The sequence below is a fragment of the Eulemur rufifrons genome, chromosome 30 (genome assembly GCF_041146395.1).
Source record: "Eulemur rufifrons isolate Redbay chromosome 30, OSU_ERuf_1, whole genome shotgun sequence".
Taxonomy (NCBI): Eukaryota; Metazoa; Chordata; class Mammalia; order Primates; family Lemuridae; genus Eulemur; species Eulemur rufifrons.
In genome coordinates, this window is record NC_091012.1 from 25,397,156 (window position 1) to 25,409,534 (window position 12,379).

Below are 12,379 nucleotides of genomic sequence, written 5' to 3' on the forward strand. Positions count from 1 at the left end.
CTATAAAAGTTTCTAATGTAGCAGCAGAGGATGTTTATAGAAAAAATATACTTTTAAGAAAATAGCTGAAAAAATCTAAAGAGATAAAGTACAAAAAGTTCTTAAGACAACATATTTCCCAAATCATATAAAACTTAATTTCAAAAATTCACTTACCTAAATTTAAAAGAGGTTTATGCAGCTTGTGGTTCGCCATCCTCCACAGTGACTACAGCCAGGACACAAAAAGGGATGAGGGGCTTAAGGCTATAGGAATGTCAAGACTGGCCCAGGTCTCGCCAGCATTTGATATTGTCACTGTTTTGAATTTCAGCCATTCTTGCAGTTAAGTATTGGTATCTCACTGTTGTTTTCATTTGCAATTCCTTAATGACATGTGATGTTGAACATTTCTTCATACTCTTGTTGCCATCTGTATATTTTCTTCAGTGAGGTGTGTGTTCACATCTTTTGCTCCTTTTTAAAATTGGGTTGTTCATTTTCTTATTGTTGAATTTTAAGTTTTCGGTATATTTTGGATACTTGTCCTTTATCAGATATGTGTTTTGCTAGGATTTTCTTTCAGTCTGTTGCTTGTCTTTTTATTCTCTTAACAGTGCCTTTCATCAAGCATAAGGCTTTTTTTTTTTAGTATTATTTGAATGAAATAGGACTTACCAATTTTTTTCTTTTGTGGATCATGCTTTTGGTGTTGTATCTAAAAATTCATCACCAAACCCAAGGTCACCTAGATTATCTATGTAATCTTCAAAGAGTTTTACAGCTTTGATTTTTACGCTTAGGTATATGATCCATCTTGAGTTAATTTTTGAGAAAGGCGATTGATTTTGTGTAATTTTGTGTAACTTTGTTAATTTTATGTGTCTAGATTCTTTTTTCCCCCTGTGGGTAGCCAGTTGTTCTAGCACCATTTGTTGAAAAGACTATCTTTTGTGCACTGAATTTCCTTTGCCTTTGCCCTTATGCCAAAGATCAGTTGACTATACTTGCGTGGTCCACTTTTGAGTTCTCTGGTCTGTTCCATTGCTCTATCTGTCTATTCTCAGCAAGTACTACATGGCCTTGATAACTGCAATTTTATAGTAAGACTTGAAGTCATGTAGTGTCAGTCCACTGGCTTTGTTCTTCTTCAATACTGTGTTGGCTATTCTGGGTCTTTTGCCTTTGCATATAAACTTTAGGAACAATTTGTTGATATCTACACAATAAATTGCTAGGATTTTGATTTTGATTTTGTTGACTCTGTAGATCAAGTTGGGAAGAACTGATATCTTGACAATATGGAGCCTTCCTACCAGTGTACCTTTGTTTTAAATGTCTCCATTTATTTGTTTTAATGTTTCTGAACCAATATTTGTCTTACCATCTACACGTGTGCATTCATTGGTACAGTTTTTCTTTTTCCCATGAAAATCTGATATCACGGATGATTCATCTCACATCTTGGAACTGTACAGACATGTTATAGTTTGTTCTAGCCCCAGCTGGAGCAACAGTCAGGGCTGCTGAAGCAGGGCCAGGATCAATACATTGGTGTGAGTTGGCCCTGGGGGAGGCTTTCCAGACATCCTCTATGCCCACCCTTGCTGCAGCCAACCCTACACCCCCACAGCTCTGCAAGAGAGAGTCCTCTGCGTGGACAACCTGAATACCAAGGAAGAGGTCCTGCACCGTGCCTGCTCCTAGCCTCCCAGGTTCATGTTTCTGGGAAATGCTGGAGCGACATCCAAATCCTCCCGCCACAGCTTGGAATTGCAGGGCAGCCCTCCACATGGTTATTGCAAAAGTATCATTACTCACAAGATCATTTTCAAGGTTTGAAACAACAAAAAAGTGTTGGCAAGGCTGTGCTTTCTCTGAAAGCTCTAGGGGAAGATATTTCCTTGCCTATTGCAGTAGCCATAGGTGTTTCTTGGCTTGTGACAGCATCACTACAATCTCTGCCTTTATTTTTAATGGCTGTCTTCCCTCTATGTCTGTGTTCAATTTTCCCTTTTCTTATAAGGACATCAGTCATATTGGATTAAGGGCCCACTTTAATGACCTCATTTTTAACTTGATTACATCAGTAAAGTCCCTATTACTAAATAAAGTCATCTTCACAGGTGCCAGACATTAGGATTTCAACATATCTTTTTGGAGGGTACAATTCAACCCATAACAATGATTATACAAGATGGACCAAAGTAGATCGTCAATAAGAAGGAGCTATTATTGCTGAACATCTAAGATGCACCTTCCCTTACTCTCATATTTTAATATTTCTGAATCGATACGTATCTTACTATTCACATGTATATTGATTTATGCAGTTTTCTTTTTCCCTTGAAAATCTGTTATGAAGGGGATGGTTCATCTCACATCTTAGAACTATGCAAGCATGGTATAAGTTCTATAATAAGACTCAACAAATCTCAGCATGTCAATAACTTGAAGGAATCTGGTAGGAAAATGGGAGTGTATGTGCCCAGAGATAATGCCTGCAGCTATTAGAAACTTAGGAAGAAAAAGGTTGTTGTTCCAGCAGATGCGGGGTACCCAGTTTGAGGCAGGGGAGGAGGGAGAACTGCTTGTTTGTAGGGCCCTTGTGACTTTCCAACATCAGCATTCATTTCACAAGCACTCCCTGAGTGCCTACTGTATACCAGGCTCCAGGGGCACAGGGAGGTAGTGGGAAGCATCATGGGAGTCCTGAGCTGAGTCCCCAAAGCACAGAGACCCAGGAGAGCTCACACATGACTACATGTAGGCCAGGGCAAGGCAGAGTGGGGTGGGCAATGGGGCTGGAGAAAAAAGTCATTGTAGGAAATGGCAGGATCCCAGTATAGAATGATGACTGTAACAAAGCAATCTACCTGTATCACAAATGGCTCTGTGTGCTTGTGTTTGCAAACAGAATCTAGCACAGCTTCGGTTGAGTCTTATCTTATTCCAGGAGTCAGTCTAGGGAAAACAATTTTGTGACAAGCTCTCAGAACCCAGATTAGAGGGCCTGCCTGAAAGGAGGGTTCTTCCGAGAGCCTACAGAGAACTTCCTCAGGCTGTATGGGAGCTGTTCAGGCCCACAGCTGGAGGCTGGGGCTCTGCCAACAGACACCGGCCATGTGGCTGCCATTGTGCAAGTGCTGCTCAATCTAGGCAAAAGGCCTCATCCTCTGCCCCACAGAGGGAAGGGAAGCTGAGCTTGGCTGTGGACAACATTGTTCTCCCAAAAGGTTCACCTGCCCCCACTCACTGCCTTCTGTACCTTTCCGAGTATTATTCCCTCTGCCTGGAATCTCCTTTCCTCTCTTCCAAGCCTGAAATCTTATTTACCCTTTCAGATTCAGCTCGGGGGTTCCCACATCCCAGAAGCTTGTCATGCACAATACTATGTTTTGATTATTCATATATGTGTGTTCCCAGTGCTTTCTGTGTGCCTGGCACAAAGCAGACACTCCAGAAGACACATGATGGATGAGGGCAACTGAAGGAGTGATGGTTATGGGCTGTTGCCGCCGAAAAGATACACTAGGGGAAGGCAGGCAGAGGGAGGTCATCTGCTTAGCTAGGTCAGAGGATCCCAGAGAAATGTGCCAGAAAGCCAATGTGGAAACACAAAGGAGGAGAGACAAGCAGTGAGTGGAGACACAGGAATGAGAACAGGACAGGGATAAGGAGAAAAGACAACGGTGTGGGCAGCTGGTTGGTGACCTCTGGCAAGCACGGTCCTTCCTGTCTGCCCCATGCACCTGACCACACACACTTGACTTAGGCTTTTCAGGCACAGCTCACTGGAGGAAGGGGCCCAGGAGCCTCCCTGTCTACCTGGGAAGCCTTTTTGGAACCCCTGGTGTCAGGAGAGGTCCAGAGGGGAAGCACAGGGATACCGTGGTGGCTCTGTAGGCTCAGGCACAGCCTCTTCATTTTGCCTTCCAACAGGAAATGGCCTCTGCTTCCTTCAGTGCGAAGCTTTCTCCATGAAGGATGATAACTCACCCCCTCCCAGGGCTACCCTGGGTGACAGGAGGGCCACTGGGGCCTGGAGACTGTTCTCCCTCCCTCTTCACTCTCAGCAACTGCACTTTGCAAGTCCCGAAGAAAGCCATCCTGAGGAGGTGGCTCTGGAATAAGATTGGAGACAGCTGCAAATCCAAGCAGACACATAGGTACTACCTCCATGGTCACTTCTATTGTCCCCTTCCCTGCCCCACATTCCCCAAGCCTCCAAATCCAGCTCTGCATTCTACCAACCCCCTATCCAGACTCCAGACCCAACCACCTCCCGGGGAGATCTCAGGACTAGAAAGCCCACATTTTTATCCAAGTTAAGCTAAAGTTGCCAGAAACTAAGGCCCTCTTGGGAAAGGGGAGATTGCATTTTGTATATGGACTAATTCTCGGGGTCTCCAGCAATTTTCTAATTGGTGTCATTCAGGGTGTGGACTTCAGGGAACTTAGGGTGGGGAATTTCAGGCTGAGAGAGGATAAGCCTTGGGGGCTGGCACCTCCATGTTTCCTGGTTGAAGAATTTGTCAATCTGACCCCCCCAGGAGCTCTTTAGTAGGCTCAGGATTGGATCCCAGTGGCCCTCCCTCCACCAGAATGCTGGTGTTGAATGCAAATCTACTAATTCCACACTCTCTCCACTCTACTGCTGCAGCCCGTGGGAGGAGCCCTGGTGGTATAGAGAGTTGAGCCACAGCCACTTCCTTCTCCTGTCCCAGGTCCACCCATCAAAGAGTCTAAATGCACTGGGATTCTCTCCACCAGGACCCTGCTCTTCAGAGGTCCGCCCTCTGTGCTATTACATTGAAGCCAACGTGAATATTGAATCAAACAAGCCACCAACTTATCAGAAGTGTGGCACAAATCCAATATAGTCTTTAAAACCATGGTCAAATATACACTGATGCTTCTGGAACACTGCCACATGTGCCCCACCGACAGTCACATGAATATGCTTTCTGGTTTATTTGGGAGTCATGCTTTTCAATCCAGAGCCATTTTTTACCTTTGGGTGAAGAATGTTGGGAGTCTCTTCTCCACTCCCACCGCTTCATTTGACCAGTCAAAAAAAAAAAAAAAAAAAACTAAGAATGTTGGGAGTCTATAGTAAGAAAGCCCTAAAATTTGGTGGCAAGGGAAAAATAAAGTCAAAATCAAACTTTGCTAAAGGAAAGGATGGGAGTGTGTTTCTGCATATGCTCAGGGTCTTTCCTCAATGTCAGGGTCAGTCATCTGTCTACACAGGTCAGTGAAGCTTTGGACCTCCATCCAGGGTGAAACACTGAGCAAGGGGTCCAAGGTGGTCAGTGGGGTCCTTTGTACTTGCTGGACAGAGGACCAGGTGGCTATCTGGAATTTGTGTCTTTCGATTCCATGAGAGCAGCAGTAGAGTACCAGACTGGGCCTTCAGTGTAGTTGAGATAGTCCAGGTAATCTACCTCTTGAAGACTGGGGATGTGAGGCCTTGGAGTAGTCCAATTCTTCCCATATGTCCTCATAGACAGGTTTTTATGCTCCCCTTGGCAATTTGGCTTGCTAGAGCAAAATAATACATTGACAACTGGTCTATTAGTGTCCTGATACCTAGGCAAGGCTATTCTCCATAGCCTGGTCATCTCTGGGGGAACTTCTAAAATTGAACTTGGTTCAGCTCCTGGACTCCCTCGGACCTTGCCAAAGTAGCATCTGCCCTCAAGACTCTGCACTCTAAGAAGCCTGTCTGGCCTCTGCCTATGAAGCTCTTGAAAGGGCAATGGTGCTTGTTATTCAAGTATCTGAAATGACAAGCCATCTCCCTCTTGATGCCTGTTCAGAGCAAGGCTACTTTCTGGCCAACCTAGCCACTGGAAGTACCTCTTTCTAGCACAATGTGGGCTGTGGGTTCAGCTAGACCCTGGGTTACATCTCTTCTCCTCCACCCTTACTAGATGGGTGGAGCTCATTATACAATCTTCTCTGTGCCTTAGTTCCTCTTCTGTATTTGAATGTTCATTGTTAACCTCATCAGGGCTAGACATTGGACTTCACCAAGAGGATGGGCAGGAAAGCTGGACTGAAGTGTCTGGGACAGGATCTAGTGCTTCAGTAGATGAAAACGTGATTCGGGTTACTCATCCTTAAAACCAGGTCATATAATAATATCAGCTCCCCAGTGGGTGTTGGGAAGCCTAATTACCACTTGTTAAATGTTTTTAGGTTCTCAAAAGAAAGGTGATACACCATGACAAACTATGACTCTCACAATTGTGATCCTGTCAAGCTGCCCTTGGGGCTAACCAGTATAAAATTGGCATTTGTGAAACTCTACTATTGCAACAAAGTACGACTATTATCCATAATACCAGACTAATGTTTAAGGCATTGTTGTGCTCATGAAAAACCCTTAAATTGGTGGATGTGAAGACGGTAAATGAGGTCACCTGCCATGAGCTTGCCTTCCATTTGGATTCCAAAAGCAAATAGAATCCTTGAGGAGGTCAGCACCTGAAAGAGTACCAAATAGCAACAGCATTCTTTGAGCACCTAGCATGTTCCCGGCAGTGTGTTATGCACACTTATCTTACTGAATCTTCCCAACACATTTGGAAAATAGGTTTTACCATCTCCATTTTGCAGAGGAGAAAAACTGAGGCTCAAAAAATTTGGCTTGCCCGAGGAAGGTAAACCTGGCGCTTATAAATAGAATGGCCTGGAGTGGAGGAAGAGGCCAGGTGTGAGGTGACCACAAAGCCTAGGCAGGAGCCAAGGAGTCTCTGAAGTAGGTTAGAAAAGTGAGGATGACTTCCACATCTCCAGTTTGGACATCCCCTGTGAATAGACCTGCTGCTAACAGAGAGGGGGAACCCAGGAGGGGAACGAGTTGTGAGGGGAGACGACTTTGGTGCAGGGTAACCTGAGTTTAGAATGGCCAGCATATCCAGAAGGGCTGGCCTGCAGCTTGGGAGGGATGTTGAGAAGCAAACTTTGGAGTCACTGACAAATCTGACAGGTGAATCTCTGGGTGAGATCGCCAAAATGCAATGTCTCATTCGTTGCCTCTTAGTACCCCCTAGCCCCCGCGAGGCTCAGTCCTCGCTGTCATGGGAGAAATCTCTAGAAGGCAGAGCGGGCCAAGGTGACAGGTGTCTGCAAACACCTCACTGCTGGACTCCTGGGCGGTGTGTTCCCTCCCTGCAGGCCTTCATCCAGTCACCTTCCGCACGCAGCTCTCCGCTCCCTTCTCCCGAGCCCCCGCTCTTCTAGCCTCAGCCCCCCCCCGCCGTCTCCTCCACCCGCCGCGCGCGGAACAAGGGTCGGTGCTCTCCGGGCGCGGCGAGCGGGGGCGGGGCTTGGGCGCATGCGCGACCGCCGTACGGAAGCCCGGAAGGAAGGGCGGGGGGCGGTGGCTCAGGTTTCTCCGGGCGGTGGCGGTGGCGGCGGCGGTGGCGGCGGCGGCGGCGGCGGTGGCGGCGCGGCTGGCTCTGGCGCCATGAACTCGCTGTAACACGCAGGCTGCGCGGCGCGGGGGGCGGGGGGAAGGACGCAGCGGTGAAGTGCTCCGCCATGAACCTGAGGGGCCTCTTCCAGGACTTCAACCCGAGGTGAGGCGGCGGCGGCAGCGGCGCCCTTGGGAGTCCGCGCCTCGGGCTCGGGCGCGGGCTGGTGCTGGGCTCCGGGGACGCGGGGCGGACGTAATGTTGCAGCTGGGGGAGCCGGGCGCCTGCCCGATCCTCCCTGCGGGTGCCAGAGGCTCTCTGGGAACACTGTCGGCCTTGGCGCTAGCCTGCTTCCTCCTCCCGAGCCCAGTGCCTTCAGTCCTCTGTCCCGCCGCGCCAACTGGAACCGCCGGGCCACGGCCTGAGGCGCTCGGCCGCCAGCCCTGTCCTGCCCCAAGGGAACCCCATTCCTCTCCGCTTGCCTTCCCTCATTAGTATCCCAAGTGGCCCCTCTCGGTTCCATCTCCTCTCACCCCTCTGCCTGCCCTGCATCCTCCGCGCCAGGGCTATCTCACTTGACCCAACACCCCTACTCCCCATCTCAGCTGTTTTCCCCAGTTCCTCTCAGCCCTTGAGGTTTTCCTTGGACTTATGCCCATCCCTCTCTTGATAGCCTCTTTGTTGAACTGATAGCTGAAACGTCGAATCCTTGGAGTCAGTGACAGGGTATGGCAGTACCTTACATAATACCTTTGGAGGATAAACCTGATCATTTTCCATCCGCATTTTCTCATCAGTCTTCACTATAAATTTATTTGCAGGAAGTAAATATTGCTGTCCTTTTCCAGATGAGGAACACCCAGTGGACAGTGTGGAGAAAACGAAAACACTGGATAAGGAATCAGGCATTTGTCCTTGCACTTGTCCAAGTGTTCTGTAACTGTTCCCTCCCTCAATCTGTGAGCTCCCAGAAGCTGACACCATCTCCTGCTCATCTCACTGACCCCAGCACCTCCCACCCACAGTGTCTGGCACACAGTAGGCACGTATAAAATGTGGAGCTAAACAGAGCCAAAAGACTTGGATTGGAGATCAGGCCACAGTTAATAACTAACTGGGTGATTCTCTGCCCTTCTTTGGACCTTCTGTAAAATAAAGAGTTGACCTAACTGATCTCTTAAGTGCATTACTCTATGAAAGCAGTTTCTACTTTCCTGGTTTGCTAGTGAGAAGCTGAGCACTCAGGAAACCATTCGTATGCTAAATCCTGTGCTAGGCGCTTCAGATGCTGAGTGGGCTCAACTTGAGGGTGATGAAGGGCATGTAAATTTCAGGATGACTTACATTACTGCCCAGTACTGTACTGTGGGAGCTCAGTGGAGACCACTCTCTTGGCTGCTTGTTGGGGATGAAAGGAAGTCTTGGGGGAGTGTGTGTTAGTGGTGCAGTCTCCTTAGGGATGGTGACATTTTAAGCTGTAAGTTTCTGTGACTTCCTAAGTGCTCTCATTCCCCTGTGAATTCATATTCTGGTCTGGAGTGCCAATGCCCCATCACAGTTCAGTCATCATTGTTGGCCTTGAAAGCATAGAGGAGCTGATTTACAGTAGGTGACAGAACTAACTACAAGGCCTTCCTCTGCTGCTTCTAAAGGTTAGGATTGGTGTGCAGGGTTAGCAGAGTTGGTACTAGAGCTGGACATGCCTGTGAGTCTTCATTGTTTGGAGAGGGTGATAAGAAAGATAAGTAAAAGCTGAATTGTTTTGTGCCCTTGGGCAACTCTTTTATCTGTCTGTTTTATCTGTTGAATGAGTATAATCTCTCAGCTGGATAGGGAGGCTGAATGTATGATCGATTGCAAAGTGCTTTACAAATAGAAAACTCTGACTTGTTTGCAAGGTGACAGATAATTCAGAAGCCATAAGAAACTGCCTCAAGTGGTCCAACAGGCTAACAGCTGCCAAAATTAAATAGTGCTGCACTGATAGCACCCTTAACCATTTTTCCTTTAACATCTTTTTTCCCTAAAATATTATTATATGAAAATTACAATAAAATACTAGGTATATAAACAGATTTATCATAACCATGAACATATTTATCAATACCTTAATTTAGATTAAAATGCATCTCTACCTGAAAAGTTTTAAGGTTTTTATACTGTGCCATTTTTCTGATTCAGTGTTGTCAGTGGGGGTGAGCAGTATTTTATTACAGATATTTCAAAAAGACATTGGCCAGGTATTATTGGTAATTTTTTTTTTAGTGGGTGGTGTTTCATGTCTCCTGGGCACACCTAGTTTTTGACATGTGCTTTGTCTTGTTCCGTGCTGAGGAGAGCCTTTCAGATAGCTAGAGAGCAAACTGAAGGGTCTAAACAGGAAGATACCTCATGCTGGGGCCTCAAACCTTAGTGCTACTGCTTTACTATCTGCCTCTAATTATGAGCCAATTCAACATCACACTCCTACCCCAGGACCTTGGCACACACTGTTATCTTTGCCAAGAGTATTTCCCTCTCCTCTTCTCTCATCCTGACCTAGTTAACTCTTGCTTATCCTTGAGCTCTCAGCTCACTTGGTACTTGCTGAGGGAAGCTTTCCTGACTTCCCCAGCCAGATCTGCTGCTCCTTGTTTGTACAATCTGTGTAGTCCACTGCACTCCATCATAGCACTTATTTTTACCCTTGTATTTGTCTGTGTGTCTATTTGATTAATACCTGTCTCCTCTACTAAACTTTTAGCTCCATGGGGTCAAGGCCATGACTCTATCATTAATTATAGCCTACATCCCTGAAATAGTATCTGGTTCAATAAATACTTGTGGAATGAATGAGTAAATAACTCTCCAGAACCGAAAGGGAAATCTAGAGTTGCTGTTTTCAATCACTGCCTCCATGATAGTCTGCCACCTGGTTCTCTTTCCTCTCACCCTCTTTCCACCTTCAGGGTGTAGCCATTCCATTGGAGAGATGGGAAAGACCATGGCACTGAGGCAGAATGTGGCTGCCTTTACTTTGCAGTTTATGTCTGTGTCACAGAAATAGTCACTGTCATGGTTTTATGGGTCCCAAAGCATGGTCCATGGCTCCAGATCGCCTTTCCAACTTTTTGGATCTTGGTGAGTCTGTTGTGTTGGCAAGGCTCTGGAAACTGCAGTGACAGGGAATGATTCACAAGTGTCAACACTCAGATGTACAGGGCTGCCAGCTGACCCTCTGCCTGTTTCCATCTGGCACAGAACTGGTTGATCATGAACTTCTTTTCATAATTGCTCTTTAGTTACACAGGTTAAGGCATGCTGAAACAGACATACTGGACCCACCAAGAAGTCCTTCCTTGAATGCCTGAGGCTTCCTAACAGCGAAGGAGCCCTATACATACTGGATCTGGGAGGAGGTGGCATTAGGCAGGCACCCTGCCCACACCACAGAGCCTTGGGATTTTCTGTTACCTTGGTGGAGTTGCTGGCTCAGAGAATGCCCTTCTGCCACGATAGCTAGGCAGTACTGGAAGGCTGTGAGAATTCTGCTGAGCCTTCTGAGTTATCCACAGTGAGCTCCTGATGGGAGTGTGGTACGTCCCTCACGTGTGCTGGACTGGAAGAAAGGCTGAGAAACATTGCTATGGGGGTTCTGTCATGTGGGCTTGGGGTACTGATGAGATCAATAGTGTTTTGAAACATATATGTTGCCTCTTCTAAAGCCATTCTGGAGTCTATGTAAGTTTTCTTGTGTCTTATTTGAAGTCAAGAAAAATGAATGATTGCTGGTAATAGTTCACTAAAGGCAGCTACCTGGCCTTTAACAGTCGTTCGCAAAGTGTATTTAAAACATTCACTCATCAAACATCTCCTGGGTTCCTACCATGTACTAAGACATGTGCTGGGTCCTCTAACTACAAAAATAAATGGAATATAGCTCTTCTCTCAGTCCTCAAGCCTAGTGGAAGAAGCAAAAATGGAAATATAAATTAAAATTCAACACAGTATGAGGAGACAGGAACCAAATGCTTTAGGAATACAAAGAACAGAGTCACTAATTCTGTCTACAGCAAGTAGGGAAGATTCCATAGTGGAAATGACTTTTGAGCTAGATTTTGAAGGATAATTATAGGCTTTTTGTCGTACTAGAAGACTGGAAAGGCATCTTAGAAAAGCATGGTAGGGCCTGGTATGTTCAGACAGTGGTGAAGAGGTCAGTGTGGTAGGAGCACTGCAGTTGACCACATGTGATTTTGAAATATAGAATGTTTGTTCCTACAAATATTTTTTTAAAGATTATTATTTTCAAAAAAGCAATAATCCATCAGTATGAGTGTATGTCGGTACTGTCACTGAATTACTCACTACCCAAGTTACTGTATCTGTTGTTTTGTTATGTCAGGCCACCTACAGTCAGAAAATTGTATTGATTTTACTGAGGTTATTAATAATAACTGTGACTTATTGAGTACCTACTATGTGCCAGGCACAATGTAGGTGCTTTGCTTCCATTACTGCTAATCTTTACAACAACTATGCAAGTTAGATATCAGCCTTATTTTAGAGTCTTAGAGAGCTTGTGACTCCCCTAAAGTTGTACAAGCAGAAAGGGGTAATGTCAGGATTCTAATCCAGGTACGTCTCCTTCTGAAATCTGTGCTCTTTCCTATGTGTCTTGTTACCTCTCTAGTTTAATGAAAGCCTCTTTCCCCCATGACACAGTAGATCCAATATACTAAGGAGTCTTCTGTTTATGAGTTATAAATGATTAACAAAGCAAACCTTATATCGGACCTTATATACCCAAATGAGTATTATTACTCAAAGAAGTTATTTGGGGAAAAGAAGATATATATTACCTGTTCCATTGCTCATACTTCTTGTTACCCATCTGGAATTCCTTTTAAAGTTGGTTTACAAATCATATAAGGAAACCCATCTCATTGTTTTATATTCATAAATCATTTTGAACCAAACTAGTTCCACCTAGTTTG

General features: G+C 45.8%; 1 protein-coding gene across 3 annotated transcripts in view; it reads left to right on the forward strand.

Annotated features, from left to right (window-relative positions):
- The first annotated feature begins 7,440 nt into the window (after nt 1-7,440).
- The window catches only part of LOC138377988 (transmembrane protein 185A), a 35,037-nt gene continuing 30,098 nt past the window's right edge, over nt 7,441-12,379 (forward strand). For all 3 annotated transcript variants that reach the window (XM_069463195.1, XM_069463197.1, XM_069463198.1), the window contains exon 1: nt 7,441-7,568. In XM_069463195.1, coding sequence (XP_069319296.1) covers nt 7,531-7,568 — 38 coding nt within the window. In that variant the 5' untranslated portion in view covers nt 7,441-7,530. The remainder of the gene's footprint in view (nt 7,569-12,379) is intronic.